Below are 24,297 nucleotides of genomic sequence, written 5' to 3' on the forward strand. Positions count from 1 at the left end.
CTGGCATGATATATACAGTGAGCGATTCCTGATTATAATCCCAATTCTCTGGAGGTCGCAGAGGTATTCTCAGCAGCCCAGCCTGACTAAAGGGGAGAATGATGGCTTATAAAACCTTTCATGATTACAGTTTGGCTTGAGGCTCTACAGCAGTTAGGAGCAGTGTGTTGTAGTACAAATCCTAATTGAATTGTGCTGTTCTGCCTATGTACAGCAGCTCTGTTTTGTGGGCTCAGCTGAGGCAAGTCTAGTCTAAAAATCATTTTCCTGCAGTGCACTGTTGGGATCTGCCATTTTCCATCTAGTCAACTTGGGCAGTAAAAAAGCAAACAGCAGCTTGAAAACCATAGAGGGAACAGTGTCATCTTACTGACATGCATCATCCTAAACCTAATAAGACAGGTTCGCTGGCCTCACGTATAACCCATGTATACAGCGGGGGGGGCGGGTTCAGCTTACAATGTGAGTTCCAGCAGGGCCAAAGCTATAGAAGCAGGGGGCAGGGGAGGGGCACGAATGTGGCAAACTACTGTAAAGGTCATAAAGTAACCATTAAGAAGCTTCTCCTACGTCTTATAAAACTGGGTGTCAAAAAAGAGTCCTGAAAATCTCCTTCCATTTATCATCTGCTGTTTGGTAGAGATATCTTCATGTTGTTTTTATATTGGTGAAATTACCAAAGAAAATGCTCAACCTTACTGGAATAAATTACTTGTTTCTAAGAACAGGTGTCCCTTATAAAATAATTCCTTTAAAATCAGAATTATGTTGAGGAAAAGTTCGTGGTTCTTATTTTTTTGCATGAAAGTAAAATGTGTACCTTTTGTCTTAGAGAATTTGTCACTGTATTTGCAGTTGTAATGTGATTTCTTTTCTTCCTTCTGAGTGCAGGCTATGAGAAATACAATTCTATGAGAGCTGACCCTGCACTGTGCTTTCTGGAACGGGTTGGTATGCCTGATGCCAAGGCCATAGCTGCTGAACAGAGAGGGACAGACATGTTAGCAGATGGTGGTGATGGGTAAGAAGGACATTTTAAAGAATTTTAATAAATGTTGTCGGTGTTGTATATATTGGCATGACTTCTACCTATTGTACTGTGCTTACATCTGACATGAGGATACTAGGTGATGAGTTCATAGCTAATATGGTACAAAAGTATTTTGAGCTAATAGTATCTCAGGTTGCATGCACAGAGTTGAACTTAATCTATTCATTTATCCCAACACATCGCTGTAAAGGGATGCATAATTCTTTCTGTCCCCCACATCCTTGATATCCTTGTTGTTGTTTTTTTCTCTTGAGCTTATTGAAATCTCTCAGCAATGTGGTTGTATAGTTCTTGTTGTTATGATTTTTTTTAGAGGAGAATTTGACAGAGAGGATGAAGATCCAGAATATAAACCAACCAGAACGCCTTTCAAGGATGAAATTGATGCAAGTATCTCAACATATTAATACATGTGCACAATCATCATTGACACTCAGTGTTTATCTGTAAATATTTTATAATAGAAGTTCACCTGCTGCCAGCAATATACTTGGCAATACCTCATTACCAGTTTTTTGGGAGATGGCCTTTTTTCCTGTAAAGAGATGAAGCACAGTTGAAATATAAAACTAAAATAACTCTCTTATCTTCCCCAAAGGAATTTGCAAACTCTCCTCCAGAGGATAAAGAAGAATCTATAGAGATCCACAGGACAAGTAAGGCTTTATGAAATGGGCTGATGTGAACTCTGTTGATGATTATTCATGTTGGTGCCAATATGTTAGGAGAAAGCTTGCTCCTTTTGGATAAATTTGCATTAAGATTTTACCTCAATTTTTCTACTGTAGATCTTTTCAGTAATAGTATGTTATCTACAAATCTTGCTTGATTACACAGTGGGATTTGTGTGTAAATAGGATGAAGCCCTGGATGTTTCAAATATGAATATAGTCATTGATGTTTTTCAGTGAGATAATCTTGTGATGGCTTAGGCTATCTGTTTCAGTGTGGAGAAAACTTAGCCAGTGTAAGAGAAAATAAGAAGATGGGAAATTATAAACTAAAGTGTTTCCTCAAGGAACAAAATAAATTTAATAATATATTTCAATACCTTGACTCTCTAATACAAGGATGTCATGACATCAAAGTCAGGAATGACCCAGGAATGACAAAAATAAAAGGAAGGCAGTTGTCTATGCAAGTCTGAGTTTACTTTTATTACTTTAAGGTAGAGTTTTTAATAATTCTAGCCATACTTCATTTCAAACAAAAATTGTTAACAACAACATGAATGTATTTCACTCCCAGGGTAACAAGGCATACTTTCTTACTGGATGAAATCAGACTTTTATATTAGTCATAAAATCTTTGAAATGCCTGATATTATCTTCGTAGTACACAAATACTTTTTTTATTCTCTAGGCAAGCACAATGAAAGCAATGCCGAGTTAGGCCAGCTCTACTGGCCCAATACTTCAACCCTGACTACCCGTCTGCGTCGCCTCATTACTGCCTATCAGCGCAGTTATAAAAGGCAACAAATGAGGCAAGAGGCACTAATGAAGACTGACCGACGGAGACGTCGGCCTCGAGAGGAAGTGCGAGCACTAGAAGCAGAAAGAGAAGCTATAATAACTGAAAAACGTCAAAAGTGAGTTTCCCAAGATTTATTTCCCCTAAATCCCAGTTGAGTACTGATGAAAAGCATCTTACCATTGCTTCAGGGGTTTTTTGAAACTACTTGAAATTTTGGATTGTTTGGGACAATCTAAATGATGGTTAGATGCTTTTGTAATTGCCTTAATTTTTCCTCACTAGGTGGACAAGAAGAGAAGAAGCAGATTTTTACCGTGTAGTGTCTACTTTTGGGATTATCTTTGACCCCATAAAACATCAGTTTGACTGGAATCAGTTCAGAGCCTTTGCCAGGCTTGATAAGAAGTCTGATGAAAGTCTGGAGAAATACTTCAGTAGTTTTGTGAATATGTGCAGGCGGGTATGCCGAATGCCAGTCAAGCCAGATGATGGTAAGTTTACTAGCAGGAATAATTCACGTGCTTAGCTAGTTCTGTTAAGATGCTCAGTGTTGCAGCTTGATTAGGTAACTAATGTAAGTTTAAAAACCAAATCTGATATTTATCTACTTTGAAATAACAAAAATCAAATATTGTTGCAGAACCACCCGATCTTTCCACCATGATTGAGCCAATTACAGAGGAGCGTGCTTCTAGAACTTTATATCGCATAGAACTGTTACGGAAAATCCGCGAGCAGGTTCTTCATCACCCTCAATTAGGAGAGAGGCTAAAACTCTGCCAGCCAAGCTTGGATCTGCCAGAGTGGTGGGAGTGTGGTAAACATGACAAAGACTTACTGATTGGTGCTGCTAAACATGGAGTCAGTAGGACAGATTATCACATCCTGAATGACCCTGAGCTTTCTTTCCTTGAGGCCCATAAAAACTTTGCTCAAAATAGAGGGGCAGGAAATGCAAGTACTGTGTCTTCTTTAAACCCACTGGGTGCTGGCTGCAGTCAAATACCATCTGTTATTCCATCCACACCAGTACAAGATGAAAAGACTACAGAACAAACAGAGTCTAAAGTTGAGACATCTGAAAATCCAGCAGCCAAAGAAAAGTCTGATATTAAAGAGGAGACTGACACTGCAGAAAAAGACACTAAGCAGGAATGTGATGCTGAGGCTGAGCCTGGTCCTGTTAAATGTGAATTGAAAGATATAGAAATGAGTACAGACGTAGATCCAAAATCTATTTCTGAAAAAGGTTCAGAAGAGGACGAAGAGGAAAAACTTGATGATGATGATAAATCAGAAGAGTCCTCCCAACCTGAAGGTAATACATACATACAGAACTGATTTGACCAACAGCTAACATTAGCCTCACAGCTGTTCCAAGCTGTACCCACTGATAAATGGCATACAGGAATCCATTGTGCCAGCTGAAGGTTGGTATCACAAAGCAGCTTCCCAGCCCTGCCCCCAATCCTGAGTGCTAGGTGCCCAGATACGGTAGTACAAAGAGTGGCTGCAACAGCCCTGTCTGCATAGCAGGTGAATCCACACACAGCCAGTTGACCAAATAAAACAGCCTCTGTGTACCACCAAAGCACAGTAGAAGGCCCAAGGATCTGTCTGAACAATTATTCAGCAAATGTCTAAATTACTGGGAGAGTACCGTGTCTCAGGTGTTTTATATATGTATCTTTCAACAGCAGTGTGCCTGCCTTTCTCTGGAGCAGTTAGCAAAATGTCATACTAAATCCTACTTTTATTTTTCTGAAACATCCAGAGATTGATACCACCTGTTTTTGTTCAACCTTTTGTAGCATAATAATTTAATAGTTTTCTATTGACAGTTTTCATAGAAAGCTCCTCTGAATAAGTATATTGCTTATATCAAATGTTGCCTCTGCCTTGAAGTTACAGGATGATAAGTAAGACTAGGGTTGCACTGTTTAAATAAGAAAATGAAGTGGCCCTTTCTCAACTAATTATTATTTTTAATTCCACATTTCAACCAAAGTTTGAGTGAGAATGACTGGTCTGTTTGTAGTTAAGGCCTGGTGATTGTTGTTTCTCAGCAGGAGCAGTTTCTCAGGGTAAGAATTTTGATGAAGAAAGCAATGCATCTATGAGCACTGCAAGGGATGAAACCCGTGATGGATTTTATATGGAGGATGGAGACCCTTCAGTGGCTCAGCTGCTTCATGAAAGAACATTTGCCTTTTCTTTTTGGCCTAAGGTTGGTTCAGGATATAAGAGCATGTGTCCTTTAAATAGAATTAGTAAAGTTACTCATTTTTTCAGGTTATATTTTAGTACTACATGAGATGCTTTTTATTAACACCATAATGAAGCCCTAGAAATTTCATTAAATATTTTCCAACATGGTTTCTTAGGAAGGTGGGAAAACAGGAGTGGCATCACAATGAAGACTCTTGGGCAGACCAACAGACGTTATATTCCTTGCAGTATATTCGTTGTTTGTCAACAGCCTCATGCTTTGTTGATAGAAGCAAATTTATTATCTTGAGTTATGAACTTCATCTGCAGATTGGCCTGCAGTGTTAGAAGCAGAGGTTTTGTAAGATCACCTTTTATTTTGGGGAGGGGGGATTGCAGAGAGAGGGAGTACTAACGACCTACATGAAAGAGCTATTATGTAATGTTGACAGATGTAATTGTATTAAGGTTTTCTATAAACATAAGCAGCAGTTTTGGATAGTTTTAGCCTATGTTTTAATTCTGTAACAATGCAGAAAATTATTTAATAGGAAACATTCATAAAAACTATGAAACGGTGACTTTGTAATATATCCACATATAATTTAGTTTCTCTTTTGGAAAAAAAGGGAGTAGGGAGAGAAATAACATAGTAATAGTCTTAAGTTTACTAATCACCATAACAGGGCCATCTGGTTTAGGGGGGGAAAAAAACTTGCTCTAATAGGCTTATTCCTGGGGAAAGGAAGCAGTCTGTGCAGCTGCTGAGATTTGCTTGTGGCTTTTGCACTGTTCTGCTGTTCAGGAAGCTGAAGGACGATCCTTTTTCCCTAGTAGCTAGTATTTCTCTCGTTCTAAAGTTCCTACTATTTCAAACAGGCTAGAACAGAAAATTATTAAGTACTGAAGTGAAATAATTGAGCTGTGTTATCTCCGTGGTAAATTTAAGAAACATTAATTACATTAAATCTTCTGTTGCCAGGTTCAAAAAGCTTTACCAAATGGTTCATGGTACAAAAAAACCCCTTAATCTGTGTAAATTCAGTCTAAGTAGACTAAGAACTGTAATTAGAATTTTTTAATGTACACGCTTCAATGAAATTTGAAGTGATAATGGGTGTGGAATGAAAATTGACATTCATTAGATGTCCCCAGGTTGGTGCCCATTTTATAATGTTGAAATTTATTAATAGTGACGCTAATGAGGAACCACTTCCCGGGACAGAATTGCGGATCCAGCCTGTGGATCTGAAGTACCAGGGCTTTAAGACACGGATTTCAAATGTTCTATTTCTCCTGTCCTAACTGTTAATTTTGCTGAACGATTAAAATTTAGCAATATGCAAACAATAATGACAGCTCCCTGTAAACGTGCATTTATTCCTAGAATATTTCTGCCTTGCATCAGTCTTTCGCCACAATTAAAATACCGTTTCTCTTCCGGCTCGGAAGCATTCTGTTCCGTATTTTTCATTTTTTTTGAGGTTTTGCAGGCTAGACTGCATAGCTGTGCTCATTCTGAGTTTAAATGGCTACTTTTCACACCAAAGATTCTTTTATGTACTTTCCTCTATCCAGGACCGAGTAATGATCAACCGATTAGACAACATCTGTGAAGCAGTGCTGAAAGGGAAGTGGCCAGTAAATAGACGCCAGATGTTTGATTTCCAGGGGCTCATACCTGGGTATACTCCAACAGCTGTGGACAGCCCTCTGCAGAAAAGGAGCTTTGCAGAACTCTCCATGGTTGGTCAAGCTAGCATCAGTGGCAGCGAAGATATCACTGCTTCTCCTCAGTTATCAAAGGCAAGTTTGCATCTTTCTGGTATGTCACAGAAAAGGGAAGAGCTCATTTTACTGTTTAGATAAGAGTTTGGAAAAGACTAGCCCAACAGGCATTACATTGTTTTTTGGAAGGGTGGGGATGGGAAATGAGGCCTTTCTGTTTATACATTTCTTTTCCCCTCTCCTCCCCCCACCCTCCACCCCCTTATTGCTAAGTGCAGCATTTCCCTCGCTGCCCTCCCTCCATTCTTTACACCTAATACAGATGTTAGTAATTTAAAAAGCTCATTTTTCATTAGGAAGATGCACTCAATTTATCAGTTCCACGTCAGCGGAGAAGGAGGCGGAGAAAGATTGAAATCGAGGCTGAAAGAGCTGCCAAGAGGAGAAATCTTATGGAAATGGTTGCCCAGTTACGAGAGTCTCAGGTGGTCTCAGAAAATGGACAAGAAAAAGTTGTAGATTTATCAAAGGCCTCACATGAGGCAACAAGTTCTACCTCAAATTTTTCATCTGTTACTTCAAAGTTTATCTTGCCTAATGTCTCCACACCTGTATCTGATGCCTTTAAAACTCAAATGGAGATGCTGCAAGCAGGTCTTTCACGCACACCTACAAGGCATCTGCTAAATGGCTCTTTAATGGATGGAGAACCACCCATGAAGAGGAGGAGAGGAAGGAGGAAAAATGTGGAAGGACTCGATCTGTTGTTTATGAGCAACAAACGGACATCACTGACTGTAGTAAGTCAACAACCTAGGTTTCCGATTTTGTTCTTTTGATTTAGTTCTTTTTGTTTCTGTTACCCTGAGACCCGCGGTTTAAAGTGCTATTGTCATACACCAAGTGACTGTAGAAATTTGCTGCTCTTAGTAATTCAGTCAGTCCCCGTTCAGTTAGAGACACATTTGCTTTTTTTGACCAAAATGTTTCTCGGATCCAATAAAACACTTTTAATCTGAACAGGTAACAGTCACATTCTGGCAACTGAGCTTTGTGCAGCAGATTGCTATTTACAAAAAAAAATAATGTTTCACAAAAATTCTTCAGGTCCTATAATAAAATGGGCATCCAATTTTAAGGTTTTTAATAAATATCAACTACATAAGATGAAAGATAATCTTAGTAACAGTTGGCTTTCTGGTTACACATTAAGTTACTTTAATGTAGCGGTATTGCTTTACATGGTAAAATGGATTTAAACCACATGTCTAGTGAGATTCCCAGATAGGTGAGTTCTGATTCTTTACTAGTCAGTTTGGGGGATTGCTTCTCTATTCGTAAGAATTCACACCAGCATCAACTTTCTTTTGTAGGAGGATGCAGAAGTGACCAAAGCATTTGATGAAGATATGGAGACCCCATCAGTAAGGAACATTCCATCTCCTGGACAACTGGATCCAGACACTCGCATCCCTGTAATTAACTTGGAAGATGGGACCAGGCTGGTTGGGGAAGATGCACCTAAGAACAAGGATTTAGTCGAATGGCTTAAATTGCATCCTACTTACACTGTTGATATGCCAAGTTATGTACCAGTAAGTAGATGCTATATAGAACGTCAGTTAATTTCAAATTGGTTTGGCTTTAAGGTTTTTTTTGTTGGTTGGTTGTTTTTTAAAGAATTTTTTTTCTAATTTTAGAGGCTTTGAAGGTTGAGCTTACTTATTTAGGTTATGAGCATAATCTAATTGATGCTAGCAGGAGCTTTCTGGTCAATTTCACTGGATCATGGATCAGATCTTCATGGGGCACCAGAATGTTGTTTTAACTTTGTTTTATATACACACTTCACTTGTATGTTGGAAAAGATGCCTCAAACTACAGTATGTAGAATGTTTCCTTCTCATAAGAGAGAATTTGAGAGAGGTATTTGGCCAAAGTCTTTGTTGCATTTGGTTGATACATGGTTTATACCTATTTCTTTTAACCAAAAACTGACAAGCCAGTGCAATATATTTTAATTTTTCCTTTCAGAAGAGTGCAGATGTGCTGTTTTCCCCATTTCAGAAGCCGAAGCAAAAACGACACAGATGTCGAAACCCTAATAAACTGGATATAAACACCTTGACAGGAGAAGAAAGGGTACCCGTTGTAAATAAACGAAATGGAAAGAAGGTAAAACTTAAGCAAATCAGTTTTGAGATCTTCTCCTAGAGTCATTTCAGAACACTTTTTGTAACCCAGAAGTTAGGATTCCATGCCAAAGTTGCTTTTAAAAAGGGTTTAATCTTGAGAGGATGAGCCATCTATCTGCAAGCCTTCTTGATCTATGTCCTTCTTCTATTGTACAAACCAGTAGCTAAAGCTGGGTGAACAATTTGTTATACTTCTTGCAATTTTTTGAAGTTTTTTCATACTGAATATTTAGCTAATATTATTTAGCTAATTTTATTTATATGGCATTAATGTCTCTAATTAGATGGGTGGAGCCATGGCCCCCCCAATGAAAGACCTGCCAAGGTGGCTGGAAGAAAATCCTGAATTTGCTGTTGCTCCAGATTGGACTGATATTGTTAAGCAGTCTGTAAGTACTTCATTTGTAGGACATGTTCCATTTAAGACTGATACACAGCTCTGAATCCTTTTTGGGAAAACTTTCCATGTAACCATTCATTATCAAGCCTTAAATTTGCAGTTTGTTTTCAGCTAAGGAAATGTTAGTGGCAGAATGGATTTCCCAACACTAGGGAGGAGATGATACAGGGCTGCTGCAGGTGTGACTGCAGCAGAGAGGAGAATGCTACCAATAACAAAGCAATCCTAAGCATTCATTATGTATTCAGGTTTTCATATTTATATATCATAGAAGCTTGCTAGATGCCAGTCTTTGCCAGTAACTGAACATGAATCAGAGGCTTTGTCACATCCATGTAGGGAATGGATTTTTTTAATGAGAGTATCATTATTCATCAGAACTAAGGAGTTTAACTTTTACAGCTCTACATTTTATAAGATCTCTCCAGAGCAGAGGAAGTAGTTTTGCAAATACCCACGTACTTTATAGAAAAAGTAGAATATCGTTCAACTGATCTCTGGTAGTTCAGTATAAATAGAAAAACAGTGACCAGCATGTAATTGATGTTTTCCTTATTTTAATTGAGTTTGGCAAGCAGTTTGTGAAATGTGTATTTACAGGTCTGATTCTGTTTAGCATGTTTTGTCCTGTCATAGAGAATATACGCGTAAGTACTCTTTGGAGTTCACTTAGTTCCATTTTCTACGTTTTCTACCAGCTGCCAGCTTTCGTATTAGCAGCTAACCATTATTCGTTCACAAAATCTGCAACTGGTATTTCTTTGAATAAACAATTTAGACCATTTGGAAAGGATTATACACTATTTTTCTCACAGGTCCTACCAGATCTGTAGGCTCATTATCAAGTACTGAAATTGTATAAGCAACAGTTACTGCTTTAAAACTAGAAATTTACTGACAGAAAATCTGTTTTGCACCCCTTTTTTCCAGGGTTTTGTTCCAGAGTCCATGTTTGACCGTCTTCTCACAGGACCAGTTGTGAGAGAGGAAGGAGCAAGCAGAAGAGGAAGAAGGCCAAAAAGTGAAATTGCCAAAGCAGCTGCAGCAGCTGCTGCTGTAGCTTCAACTTCGGGAATCAACCCACTGCTAATGAACAGTTTGTTTGCTGGAATGGACCTCACAAGCCTTCAGAATCTACAGAACCTACAGTCTCTCCAGCTTGCAGGTCTCATGGGCTTCCCTCCAGGACTAGCAACAGCTGCTGCTGCTGGGGGTGATTCTAAAAACCCGGCTGCCATGCTGCCTCTGATGCTACCAGGGATGGCAGGATTGCCCAATATGTTTGGACTAGGTGGATTGTTGAATAACCCAATAACAGCTACTACTGGAAATGCCACTACTGCTTCCAGTCAAGGAGAAACTGAAGATGGCACTTCAAAGGTAGAAGAGAAGAAAAGCGAGAATGAAGAGGAGAATAAAGACTCTGAGAAAAGCACAGACACTGTTTCTGCTACTGACTCTGCAAATGGATCTGTCAGTGCTGCTACTGCTGTGACTACCACTGCCGCCACTGCCACAACCACCACCGCCACCACCAACACTGGATTGCCAGCAAACCCTCTGGCCTTCAATCCTTTCCTGCTGTCCACCATGGCTCCTGGCCTGTTCTATCCATCTATGTTTCTACCTCCAGGACTGGGAGGATTGACACTGCCTGGTTTCCCAGCATTAGCAGGACTTCAGAATGCAGTGGGCTCCAATGAAGAGAAGGCTACTGACAAAACTGAAGGAGCTGCCTTTAAAGATGAAGAGAATCTAGAAGGCAGTGATGCAGAGGAGAGCCTTGATAAAACTGCAGATTCCTCCGTTTTAGAAGATGAAATAGCACAGGGTGAAGAATTAGACTCACTTGATGGGGGGGAAGAAATAGAAAACAATGAAAATGATGAATAACCAGTACCAGTTACAGTTAAAGTGTTTTAAACTTTCGACAAGTGGTAGTCCTACTGTTTACACTCACAGTTAATGTCCATACTTAGTTTTTATAAGCTGTTCTGTAACATAGTGTAGCAAAAAAAAGTTCAAGTCATGTTATACAGATGTGTCAAAAGGTATCTTGGTCATTAAGTATTGTGCAGTGCATTATTTATTATCCCTAGGAGAGATGAAATTTGAGAGGTGATCATGTCTTTTTAAGGAAATTGACATAATGCTCTGCTTTTTTTTTCTTTTGGTACCATTGGTATTATAAAAGCAGCAATTTGTAATCAAGTGGCACTAATAGAAGGAAGTGCTGCTTAAAGGAAGTATGAAGTTATATATTTAATTTTTTTATTTTTATTTTTTGCTGTGAAGGTCAAGATGAAATTTACATACATGAAATTTACATATCTTACTTGCGCATCATTTTGACTGTATGGGAGTTCACACATTCGAGTGCGCGCACACACACCCACACACACTCTCTCTCTGACAATCTCCATGATAGTGTGAATGTCTCTGTCTTGAGACACAGCAATAATAAGGCAGCTGTTGAATGTGAAGAGTACCTTTTGGAAATTAACCCACTGAGAAGGTTCTTACAGGATAAAGCTACAGTTTAATCGTCTCGTGATCTTGTAATGCACTGGTATAAACAAAAAAAAAAAAAAGAAAAAAAAAATAAAGGAAAAAGAAAAGAAAATCAGGTACCTTTTTTAAATTAAAGGACTTTGTTACTTTAGCCACAAAGCTAAACAGCATTACCTCAACTCTAAACTAGCCTTGAAGTTTACAGACATGACTTTGTAAATGTATTGTTTTTCTTTGTTGTGATGTCTTTTTATTTTTTCTTTGGAAACTGCTATCATGTAAGATAAGATGTAAATTGCTGCCAACTGTAGTAATGATGCTTTTAATAAAAGTGACCCATGATATGCAGAGATGTAATTATAGAACGTAGTATTTAGGGAAATCATAACTGGTGTTCACTCTATTTTTTTTTTTTTGTATTCGCAATAGAAGCAAATACAGCATTGTGGCTTTTTGTACAGTTTCTTCTATATCCTTTTACTAGATTAGCAGTTGTAATACTCTAAACTGATTGTCTTCAAGTGACTAGACAGGAAGAAAAATCTTGAATTACCTTCACATTATTCCACTGTAGCTAAGTCTACAGAAACGCACACCCCTCTCCCCTCCCCCCCCCACATTACTCCCTCAAAAGGGCATGTGAGACTGAGAATACTTTAAAATGTGTTCAGCGTGTGATAATATGGTACACTAAAGAACAAAAGGGCAAAAGAAAAATGAGGCTTTAATAGGCACAATATCTAGGTCATTTATCCTTGGTTAATGGGTAGAAAAACACAATGCTGTAGTGTCAGCAAGGGACACAAAGGCTCTGTGGTATCCTGTAGACCAGAGCTTGTGATGCCAGAAACCACCGTGTCAAACAACCTACATGAAACTAAAACTGACCCACTTTTATAAAACCAAAGCCTCTTCTGGAGAGCTACCGATTTGTACCCTTTTGTGACCTTTGATATTTGAGATAATGTATCATTTGAGAACTACTGTTTTCACTCTGTTGTGTCACCTGGACACATACACATCCACCGTGACATGAAGTTAAAGGCGTAGTCTTTCACTGCAGTGCATGAAAATAAGATCTCACTCCTGTGGGCAGGTAACTTCAGTGAAAGATGAAAACCTGGTGCACAGTTCTGAAATGTTCCCCAAAATATCTCCTGTGGAAAACTCACTCATAATGTTCATTTAGAGAAAGTAATGTTGTCTGTGCCTTTACAATTTTAGCTGGATAGGAACTTAGCTGAACTCCAGTACATGTTGACAAAAGGGCTAGACCAATATTCCAAGGGCCAGATTCAACGAAGGGGAGTGTATGAGAGAGCAGAACTTTGTTTGAAAAGAGCATTTTGTGAACAGGGAACATAGATTAAAAATGAAAAATTAGAAAGTGAATGTTGTGTGAATGAATCACGGGCATGCACCGTTTAAATGAAGAGATGAATCTATGTCAAAATGTCTTGTACTGCCACTTCAATGTATCATAGAGTTAATGAAGGTCAGGAAGAAATTTTTTCCCTATACGAATCACTGAACAGTTGACTAGGTTGCATTATTCTTGCCTTTTTCTATAGCATCATACACAGACCATCATAAAAACCTAGATACCAAACTTGGAAGGCCACAAGTGTGATCCTGGGCATCAAATCCTGTCATACGCTCGTTTTTATCAGGTTTAGAAATTATCTGACTGCTCAAAAGCTAATTGGTTGAAAAAAATCATGGGCTGGTTCCTTTTTTCCACATTCTTTTTACCATTATAAAATTATCAATTTTTATTTCATTTTGCAAGGAGTTTGCAGAGGCTAATGATGTCTTTTGGGAATATCTCTTCAATTGGCAAGAATAGGAATTTATTTTTTAAATTCCAGCATATATCCTCTTCCCTCTTCTGAAAAGAAAAACTCTCCTGCTTATTTCTTATTTTGCTATGGTCACTGCCAACAGTGGACTTCAGTACAGGAAAACCTGTAATCATGGCATGTTATGTTCACTAGCTCAATTTACACAATTCATACCTTACTATAAACAGTTTCTAGCAATAACTAATATAATACCTCTGGTTCTTTTTTCAAAGAAAAATGGAAACTTATGTTAAGAAAAGAAATAATGAAAACATTCATAAGAAAACAAAAGAGTAAATTTCAAACATCTTTGTTTTTTACATTTTTAAATGCAAGGCACCTACCTACCTAAGGAAAGGGCAGGGGGAGGGGCAGGATGCTTGATTTTATTTATTTTTTTGTTTGGCTGGTTGGTTTTTGGTTTTGTTTTTGGAAGGGGTAACGGCCCTGAGTTTAAAAAAATGAAGTGGGGGGGATTGCCATCTAATGTCCAAGAACTGTATTACATGAAAATAAAGTTTTTGCTTTCACGAGATAAATGTTTTTTTACTTGTTAGTTGTTGAAAAAGTTTTTAAAATCCTGAAAGTTGTAGGAATCTAGTTAAACCTGCACAAAAGACTGCCCTTTATGAGGTATGAGATACTGTTCCAGATATAGGGAGTACAGTGCTCTTCCTGTTTTAGTAGACTTCTATTTCCATTAAAGCATCACTTTTCTGTAGGTCTGTAGGAGATCACTTGAAGCCAAATGGCAGTACTAGGGAAGAATGTGATTTCTGAGCCTTGCACAAAAATGCATGGTGTACATGAGTGTCTCTGTGTGTAATATGCACACTTGTTTAAGCAGACAGTACAAAATTGCTCAGACTGAGATGAAGGAAAATATTTAAACTTTCTTTTGCATGTTGGTTGTAAACTTAATGAATGTGGGCTGTAAATGAAACTGTTGCAAGTGATGGAAAGATTCGCTGATGGAAGAGGTCCTCTTAAAACTAGTCCCTAGGATCTCCCATTAGCTTTGGTCTCTGTTTCATACCAATGTCATATCCTATGACTTGTCTATTTGTAAAATTTACTACAGAATTTGCATTCTCCTCATTGGAGCAATGTACAAGTCTTGCCCATTAGGGACCTTTATCAGTGATTGTCATGGGATAAGCATCTTGAAGAAAGGGGAGTTTGAGTATAACCATTTTAAATTATTTTTCCACTATTAGGGTTCCCATTAAATGTTGACATTGCACACACAATTGGTTTGACATTTAGAGCTTTGTTAATCTACAGCATACACTTCAGTGACCTTTGAATCCTTATTGCATGGTTTGGGGTCTAGTGAAGCAGGGCAGCTGATGACTCCAATTCTTCTAACCTGCAGCTCTTCCTTGTGGGGTCTGCAAGGCATAAGTCAAGGAATGGTTCCTGATTCAGCTCAGTAAGGAGGTTGCTACTTGGATAATGTCATAATTTTCTGAGCTTGGTTATGGAGAAGGTGCTAGATGAGTTTGTGTGAGATTGCTGGCTGAGATGTGTTGGGAGAAACGAGTGATTGGCCTTTTGTAAGTTGAGATTAGATTTTAAGTGCATGCTTAACGTTAGATTGAGTCAACTATTTGACTGAAAGTTTAAGGGTAGCTAAACTCCAAAAATAATAGTTACCATAATGCAAATCTCAGATGAGAGTTCATTTCAGCTAGAGCCATAATTTCTCTTTTAGCTTGACTTATCTGAATGAGTACATTGTGTAGCAGCTGCTGAATCAAAAAATGTGTTCCTGCTAAATCAAAAAGTCTTTGAAGCAGTCCTGTATTTCACTCCAAAATCAAGGTGTACAAGTAAATATCCAGACTTGGTCTTCGTTTCATGTCAGGTCATTTTAATGTAAAAGCTGTCTTTTTTTGTAAACACTGTAACCTAAATTGCTGAACTATACTTTCAGAACTGGGTACATCACGAACAGAAAATGATTATTTAGTTTTGCATGGGGAGGGTAGGAGGTGGGGGGTTGCTTTTTGCATTTGTTTTTTGCTTTTTACCCTTCACATTTTGGCATTAGGATTGGTAACAGGCCCGACCTGAACTTCTAACAATAGCAGGATGCTAGGTATCGCACTGGCAATACCTTTTCTTTCAGTGTCTGGGTCTAGAAGTCTGTCATGAGTAAGTGTTCAATCCTAGTAACACTGGAATGTTTTTTAAAATCTGTCACTTTTCCAGATTTTACTCAAAATACAGGTATGCTGGCTGACCTGAAAATACTCCATTTGAGGGGCACCCACCAACAAGAATAGGAGCTGCCACCCTGCCCCAACATGACTTAAAAAAGGAGACTAGTTTTTTACAAATGTGGGTCATTAACGTATAGTGCAGCATTTGACTATTGATTGAATGTAGGAAAGAACAAGTACTGAACTGTGTGGATTTTATCACAAATTTCTGATAAAATGTGTGAGTGGTATGTGTGTTAAACAGTATGGGTGACACCTTGTTTTACAGTGTTTAGGAATAGTTATAGTTGTATATCAAATTTAAGTGGAAATTGTCAGCAGCTCTGGTGGGTTTTTTTTTCCTTTTTACAGCTCTGGTGCTCTTGGATGATGCTTTGACCTTTCACATGCAGATTTACGGAACTCTGAAACCTGTCGTTTGTGCATGTGAGGAGTCCACTCCAGCTCTGGTGTTTGTGCTATCAGTCCCCTCCCACAGGGTTTTTCTGCTATTGTTGGAGTCATAAAGGATTTGCATATCTGTGACTGCAGAGCTAATGTTCTCTCACTCAGCTCAGAGGCCCTGCAAGGCAACTCCATGATCCCTTCCATTTTTTTTCTAAGGGTGAGCAGAAAATAAGAGACGGCCATTGTATTTCACTGCAGAGGCATTGTTCTGCACCAGACAAAGATGGCATATTTCTACGATTCATAGTTTCTGCTCCTTCAGCCATGGCTGGCCACTGATGAGCAGCTGTGCAGGCTCTGAGCAGCCTGAAGCATTTCCTAAAATCCTTAAAAATATGAATTTTTCTGAAGCACGTGCCATCCAGGTCCCTCCTTCCTTCCCCTCCCCCCAGATACAGAGCAAGGGGCTGAAAACAGCGTGTGCTCTTTTTTAAAGATGTGTTCTAAATATATTTTTCCTGAATTACCTTGAGACTCAGCCTGTTTTCAGAAGATTTATATAAAGATATTTGTGAGAGTGTCTTATATTCTTCAATTCCTGAATACTTCATAGATAGGAATAAAACACAGTCTAAAAGAATTTTTAAACAGTGGGGGGGGGGGGTTATTCCTGCTGTTTTGTGTTCTTGTAAAGAAAAGGAGAGATTAAGACAACTAGTTTTACCCTTCTAGACTTACAAATAGTGTGTTATGATTTTACTGCTTTACAATCAGGACAGCTGTTCACAGTAGGAAGCCATGGCTGAAGGAAATCTTCATAAAAGGCCTACGCCTCCACTAGTCTTGACCAGTTCTGCTGATTTATAATTTTGGACTGTAGCTTTGAAGCAGCACCTTTTCATTCTTAGTTTCCCAAACTTCCCAAGCAGACTGACCACCTTTTGTTGTCTCAATCTGCAATAAGCTCGCCATCTGCTACATGGCTTAATCAGTTCACCAAAGTGTGCTGGGCTCTGCAGATTCTCTATCATCTGCCAGTGTTTTATGTAAGTTGTCAAACATAACTGAATTTATTTTCAGTTGTCATGGTCCCCACACCAATTTTAACATGTGAAAGCTTTGTATCATCTAGGTAAGGTTTCATTTTCCATCCATGCATATTTATCTTTTGATCTCCATGTCAGTGGATGTTGAAGACTGACAGCAAGGTAGTTCTAGCATCCTTCAGTTGCAGACAAAAGGTGTGACTTCCCTAGAGGTTGCATATCCACAAGCTTGCACAGAAGCAGGTGGGCCTTGTATTAAAGCAGTGCACTGGGACTCGGGTTTCAGTCCCTGGTTCAAGCCAGGCAGCGTTTCATTCCAACTTGTAACGTGAGTAATGATGATACTTCAACAGGATGTTGTACGGCTGACTCTTACAGGGACAAGGGCTGGCTAGCTAAGAGGTTGCAACATCAGCGGTGATCTGGCCCATAGAGCAATGTCATGCAGCCCATGGAGTTGTGGCAATTCATACTGCCATCTCTCCCCTACTGCCAAATCCCCAATCCTGTGGGGAGTCCTGCACTCTGGATGACATGGCCCCACACACTGAATCTGACTGGACCAACCCCAGGTGGTGCATGGGGTTACACCCATGGGCTGACCCTGGAGGAGTTCCACCCTGTAGACCAGCCCTATGCCACTCACCCAGCCTGTGAGCCCAAAGTTGTTGAATACCACTGGTCTACATTACTATCTGGTTGGACTGCAGTAACCTATCAGTTACCTGAGAGAGCTGGAACGAATATAAAACAAAGCACTGTAAAGTTTGCGAACATTAGCACATTAACTTCTCACTAAGCTGGTTCTTCATATAACTTGATTTCAGTTCTTATTTTCCAATCTGTTTTAAAGACTGGGTTCTAGGACATCTGCAAGATAACTTCATATTCCACAGGCAGGACTGCAGTAATTTATTCTCATTTGACTTGAGGAAGCTGCCTTCAGTAAAGGTAAAGGTTATCTATGCAAGGGGCAGAAATTTCTGAGAGGTCAGACCAAGACTGCAAAACTTGCTTTCACCTGATTTCAAATCCATCTTCTGTTCTTTTTCCTTCTAAGGTGCAAAGTGCATAAAAATGTACTGAGGCCAACATAAAACAAAAAGACAAACAAAAATCCTTATGCATTTTTCCCCTGCAACAAGGAATGGGTGTGTAATTCATGTAACTTAATGTACCACTGGAAGATACTTGGGATCCCACTGGGCTGGGCATAGTGGAAGAATCTGACTAGAATATGCACCTAGGTAAAAGTTAAGGAGACACATGCTCTTCCTTAATAGTAAGATACAAGGCAATATTACAGCTCACATTCCCTTAAAATTTGCCTATAATGTTAAGCTGAACAGGCTTTTTTGTTGTCTCTACTTATCAGGCAGATTTGACATTAAAAGGCTGTGGAATGTGGAAGGTTCTGTGGCTTTCCCAATTAACAGCTTTTCATTCTCACTAGTCACGCTGCCATGCAACAGCACAGCTGTGTGTTAAGGGACAATTTTTTTCTTTTTGGCTTCATCTGCAGCTGCTTCCACCAGGGAGCTTATAGCTACATCATGAAAGAAAAAAAAATGCCCTTATCACAATCTCATCTGGTTTTCAGTTGCACAGCAAAAACCAGTCCAGGACAATTTGTTCCATTGCCCACTAGTCTTATTGTAAATAAAGGTAGGCATGGTTTGTGGCATGGTTTGTGGCACCGCAAACCCATCTGCAGCACCACAAAACTGCATGCGGCACACTTGCAAGCATTTACCATGCTGCTAATTTGCAGTGTGGTGGGGTTTTTTGACACTGGGAGATCAGGGCACATGCAGATAAGCCCGCATGTGCCTCTTGCCATGTCTCAAACCAGTTTGAAAGGTAGCAAGAGGCACACTGGGAACAAAAAAAATGTTCCCCGCACTGCATATTTGCAGTGCGGGCTCAAAACAATACCTGGATATCCAGGTATCAAAATAAAACAAAGGGAGAAGTGGTACAGGGCATGATCAGGGCAATCGGAGGCTCAGGTTCTCCAAAAAGATGCTCTGCTGGCCAGTCAGAGCATCTCTATGGCTGCCCCTTGCCCCAGTGCTGAAGCACGCTGCCTCCACATGCAGGGCAGCCTGCATGGACCCCAGCTCCCATCCCAGGTAAGTAAGCGGTGGGGATTGGAGCGGTGGGAGTCCAGGGGACTGTGGGTGTTTGGGGGGGCGGGGCTGCTTGGGAGGGGTGGGTCCCCTACCTGCCCCTTGCATGGCCCACAGCTCCCCCACCCCCAGCTGCAGCCCCATTTTGGGGCACTTGGGGGGGGGGAGGCTCCTGGCAAAGCCCCCAGGGGGTAGCACAGTTTGGCCCTGGCCACAGTGCTGCTTGTTGCAAATTTCCTGGGCCCAGGTCTGACAAGGTGCAGCCATGGGGCTGCAGGTCCAAGGGAGCAGTTGCTGTCGTAGGGGGCAGCACATCACAGCCAGCCAGAAGCCCCCACTACCAGACTGCTGCAGCGGGTAGAGGGTGCAGGGCCCTCCAGGTCAGGGCTGCTTCAGCAGTCCAGCTGGCACAAGGGGTTGTGTCCCCAGATACCAACTAGCTGGGCCTCAGAAGCTCCTGTCTATTTGCGTTACCCAAATGTCATGGGCCCTAAGGCCCACCCAACTAACTAGTGGCCCCTACTGTGTGGGGCCAATGTATGAATAACAACAAAATGCTTGGGACAAATAAGGCAAAAACAGTGGGAGTATTGTGTGGGTCACGGGGTCAAAACATGAAAAGAGGGATGCCTGAGGGGGACACTGAGTAGAGCCCCCTGGGTTGCAACCCCCCAGTCCTCAAAGGCAGCCAAGGAGCCAAGATGCCACCCACTGGTGCTCTGCCTGGAAACATGCAGAGACAAGTGAGAGGAAAGCAGCTCTGCAGTCTCCAGGCACCCTCAGAAGCTCCTGACTTTGTATCACCCAATTATCATGGGCTCTGAGGTCCATGCAGCTAACTAATAGCTCCTAATGTATGGGGCCAATAGATAGATGACACAACAAAATACTGGGGACAACTAATGGAAAAAACCAGGATAGGAGTGTTGTGTGGGTCAAAGGATCAAAACGTAAAAATAAGTGTACCTGAGGGGGACACCGAGCAGAGCCCGCCAGGCTGCACTCACCAGTCCTCAAAGGCATCCAAGGAGCTAGTGGACACCACCCACTGGTGCTCTGCCTAGAGATGTGCAGAAGTGAAAGGCAAGCGGGCCCGCAGTCTCCTGGGAGCTTCCCGGCCTGAGCCTCCTTCCTGGTCAAATGCAGGGCCCACTTGGCCAGGGCCAGGAGGAGGTTGATCAGGAGGTCCTGGGACTTGGTGGGGCCACGGATGGGGTGACCAAAAAGGTGGGGGTGAAATTCAACCAGAACCTCAAGCAGAGACTCTGCTCAGAAGCTCCTGAGGGCAAGTAGCCCTGAGCTGCTCACCAGAGCAGGTTTTTATACTGCTGGGGCTAGCACAGGTGCTGACCCCAGGCTCTTGCTTCTCCCAGCTGCAGATCCAGTTGGAGCTGGGCAGGGTTATTTTGCCCCAAGTGGCACAACTTGCCCCACACCAAAGTGCATGTCCAGGCATGTGTGCTGAGGAAAAAATCCCTACTCCAATTTGTGCCACTCCTATCTGAGCTGCTGCAAGAGCATGTGCCTGCATGTGTGGACATGCCCTCAGGCGTCAAAAAACCCCACACCAGAAAAAAGTGTGGCAGCGCATGTAGGAGCAGCACGTGCTGTCCAAAACTGGAGCCCGGATGACCAGAGCCATGCTCCAGCTGCCAGGCTGAACTTGCGCGGTCAGATTACCAGTGCTGCAGGCCAAGGAGGCCCCCAGGACTCGAAGTAAAGCTGCTGGGGACAGCCCAGCCTCCCCTACCCCACCAAGGGCAACTTGCTGTGTGCCAGAGCATGTGCAGGGGCATTCCCCAGGGACAAATACGTGCTGCTGCTGTTTGTCCCCCAGGAACACATTTCCCCTGGGAATGTGCCCCAGGAGATTTAACTGATAAAGGTAACCCTTTATCTGTCTTACTACCAACTCCAACTTTAGGGATGTCCAACTCACCATCTTCACTACTATATTCCTCAATGACCGTACATTCTAAAAGGAGCATATTTTATCTTGCATTTTCAAAGACTCGGTATTTCAGTCATGCTGTTTTTTTACTTTGACCCATCAAAGCTTTTTCTTCCCATGCCATGGACAGCTTCTATTTTGCAGGCATCCTATGGTTCTTTATAGCAGCAGAAAATCAATTTCACTGTGCTTCTTGGTAGGCAATGCAGGATATCTTTTTATTTAATCATCAACACTTGCTGTTGGGTGGTTCTTATTTGTTAGTTACCTTACATGCCCTTTCTGTTTCACCTTGACCAGCCTTTCATGCAGCTGGTTTAGCTTCATTAAGGCAGTAGCTAGTAGGAAATGCAGCTGCAGCAGCTGTGGGTGTCTAGCATTTGGCTAGAAGCATTTCAGAGGTGTGGGTGTCTTGCACATGGATTTAGATGTAAGCCTTGCAGGAACTCAGGTCCTCTCAAGAAGGTTTTCTTCTAGATCAGGCTGAAAGCAAGGATAGGGTTTTCTTTCCACAACTTACCAAACACCTCCAAAAGTAAGTTTACAGTTGAAATGCTGATAGGATTGGCAGCAACTTGGAGCAGATTATGCTTCTATAATGTGTGTGGGTCTCTTGCTTTCAGCTCAGCAGCCTGTCACCTGCGACTTGAGTGGTTTTGCATGCATTGATAACATAAAGCAGAGGTTTTCAAACTTTTGGAATCATTGTACCCCACCGGTGGCCAGATGCAGAGCAGTGTACCCCCAGCCACCAAGCGGGAGAGAGGAGGTAGTGCACGGCCATCATATGCGAGCTTTCCCCGTGTCTGGCCAGGCAGGCAGTACCTACGTGGCAGCATGGGATAGTGCATAGTGGCACTCTGTCCTTGCCCACCCACGTGTACCCCCAGGGGCCTTCTCAAGGGTTGATAACCCCAGACATAGAGGCTTTCTTGTTGCATTCTTACTGTTCACTATTTGGGATAACCTGTTGCCTGTTATCCTGGAAAAATAATCTGAGGGCTCTTGTGGCAAGGATTTTTTGAAGGCTTTGTCTTTATCCCACCAGATGGTTTTGAGAAAGTATGCTGCAAATAGGCAAATCCACACTGACATTTGCACTGGTCATGGAGCCAGTCAACATGCAATGTAGATGTATGCTACCCTTTACTTTAACTGGCAGCAAGAAGACTAGACCCACTGCAGTTTAAGATTTGTTTTAAGACTTCAGTCTGGGAAAGATTGTATGCAAATTTGCTGCATAATTGTGTTGTTTGTCATCTCTTGAGGCTTTGAAAGACTGATGGTTATTTTTTTTTTTTAACTCTTTGGTGATGTGTTTGTAGAACAGGGTGGAGCAAAAGCTAGGCTAACTACAATTCTTTATCAATTGGGCCTCATACTTGTAAAGGGCTTTCAGGTAAAGGAAGAAGGTTAATTACACTGTTCTGGGAAACAGAAGTTTCCTCATTCCTTGGGCCCATAATGAAGCATCTTGGATATGTAATATTTTTTAAAAAAGAAGCAAAATGAATGGCTAGTCTGATTAACATGAATTCTGTCTTCCTTTGCAGTGCTATCTCACCTGAAGTATGCCCTGAGAAGGACTGTACAGTGGAGGAAGATGGTGGAAAAGAAGCAGCCCCTTGCATCGCATCAAAAAAATTGTCAATTTTGCAAGCCAGTAAATTGCCAACATAAGCCAGCTGTGGAGCAGATGGCCTTCTCCCACCAGCCTCTGCCATCTCCCATTAGCAGGTCAACCTTGGGCACAGACAGCAAAAGCATTCCTGTGAAAGACAAAGGCAGTACTGGAACACAGAGTAAAAAGTGCATCTGAAGCCAGTCACAAGCTTTTCATTGCCAAATATAACCATCATCCAGCATAAAACAATACAGTAGATTTACTGCAGGCACAAAGATCTATCTGATGGGAAGCGGTGGGGAATGTTTGGGATTGTAGGGGGTATTGGTCATGCTTCCTGGGGTGGCTGGGAGGTGGGAGTGGTGAGGGAAGGCACTTTTTGGGGGGAGCTACTGCCCCGCTCCCAGGAAGGAAGCCTCAGCTCATGGGGACCTGATCCAGCCCCTTAACTTGTTTTCTCCCTCCTCCCCCTGCCCCAGACTCCACTCCTGGACCCATCTCTGCCCTGTGACCTAGCTAGCTGGCATGTGCTATGCACACTGTTTGCATGGCGTTGCACCTCTATGGTTGGAAAAGTCACACTCCTGGGGGCAGAAGGGGTGAGTTGGCTTGGTGCCAGAACCACCCTTTAGTAGGGGCACACCAATAAAGATTTTTTGGGCCGATATTGATGGCCAATTATTAATGAGCCATATTGGCCAATGTGCAAGCCTGGCACATGGAGAGCACTGTCGGGCTGGTAAGCCTGTTGAGGAGGAAGAGGTATGGCGGGGAGCAGATCAAGGCCCCCACAGTGAGGGAGGGAGTGGGGCTGGGGCATGCTCTGCCCAGCCAGGAGAGGGCAGAGTGTGGGATGGAGCTGTCAGTGGCTAATCTGAGGGTAGGGTGGGGGTGTTGTTTCCTGCTGCTGTGCACACCCTACAGGTGGCATAGGTGGAGGCATCTGTCTCCCAGATCTGCGTGTGTGGTGAGGGTGGGCTGCCACTGTGGGCTGAAGCCAGGGGCACTGCTGGGCTTTTTCTGGCTGGGGGGCTGGGCTGGGGCTGTGCTCAGGGCAGGTGGCAGCAGTGCTGAGAGAGGGAGGTTTGGAAGGGCTACGGTGAATTTTGGGGTGGCTGTAGCCCACCCTGTAGCCCCCACTCTCAGTGCCACCATTGCCCACCCCAAACACAGCCCAGGCCCAACCTCCATGCCAGGAAGAACCCAGTATCAGCCTGCAGTGGCAGCCCGCCCTACCCCCCATGCACAGATCACGTGCCCCCTCCCCCTGAGGTGCACGTGATGGCAGAAACCCACCCCCAACCTCCGTGCTCCCCTACCTGAGCTGCTCACAGCTGAGGCCCACCCTGCCCCAGCCCCAGCCCCACTCCCCTCACTGTGGGCCCTCGATCTGCTTCTCCCCTCAACTCTCCCCTCCCCTCCCCCCCAGCCGACTTACCAACTGGATACCGCTCTCCATGCTGTCAGGCTGCAGTCCTGGCCACACACATGTTGTGGCTGCACCCATGCACGCAGCATTTATCGG

At 42.1% G+C, this 24,297-nt stretch overlaps 1 protein-coding gene across 5 annotated transcripts in view; it reads left to right on the forward strand.

The window, feature by feature from the left end:
* The window catches only part of CHD7 (chromodomain helicase DNA binding protein 7), a 167,086-nt gene extending 155,175 nt beyond the window's left edge, over positions 1–11,911 (forward strand). For 4 of the 5 annotated variants that reach the window (XM_090040040.1, XM_090040039.1, XM_090040042.1 and 1 more), the window contains 13 exons: positions 892–1,021; positions 1,365–1,437; positions 1,650–1,707; positions 2,414–2,642; positions 2,810–3,018; positions 3,168–3,845; positions 4,594–4,754; positions 6,314–6,545; positions 6,824–7,263; positions 7,837–8,058; positions 8,498–8,638; positions 8,943–9,047; positions 9,989–11,911. In XM_090040040.1, the coding sequence (XP_089896166.1) occupies positions 892–1,021; positions 1,365–1,437; positions 1,650–1,707; positions 2,414–2,642; positions 2,810–3,018; positions 3,168–3,845; positions 4,594–4,754; positions 6,314–6,545; positions 6,824–7,263; positions 7,837–8,058; positions 8,498–8,638; positions 8,943–9,047; positions 9,989–10,951 (3,641 nt within the window). In that variant the 3' untranslated portion in view covers positions 10,952–11,911. The remainder of the gene's footprint in view (positions 1–891; positions 1,022–1,364; positions 1,438–1,649; positions 1,708–2,413; positions 2,643–2,809; positions 3,019–3,167; positions 3,846–4,593; positions 4,755–6,313; positions 6,546–6,823; positions 7,264–7,836; positions 8,059–8,497; positions 8,639–8,942; positions 9,048–9,988) is intronic. The other variant, XM_090040044.1, reaches the window with a different exon arrangement.
* The last annotated feature ends 12,386 nt before the right edge of the window (positions 11,912–24,297 follow it).

The sequence above is a fragment of the Crocodylus siamensis genome, chromosome 3, assembly GCF_052110815.1.
Source record: "Crocodylus siamensis isolate JL-2025a chromosome 3, ASM5211081v1, whole genome shotgun sequence".
NCBI lineage: Eukaryota > Metazoa > Chordata > Crocodylia > Crocodylidae > Crocodylus > Crocodylus siamensis.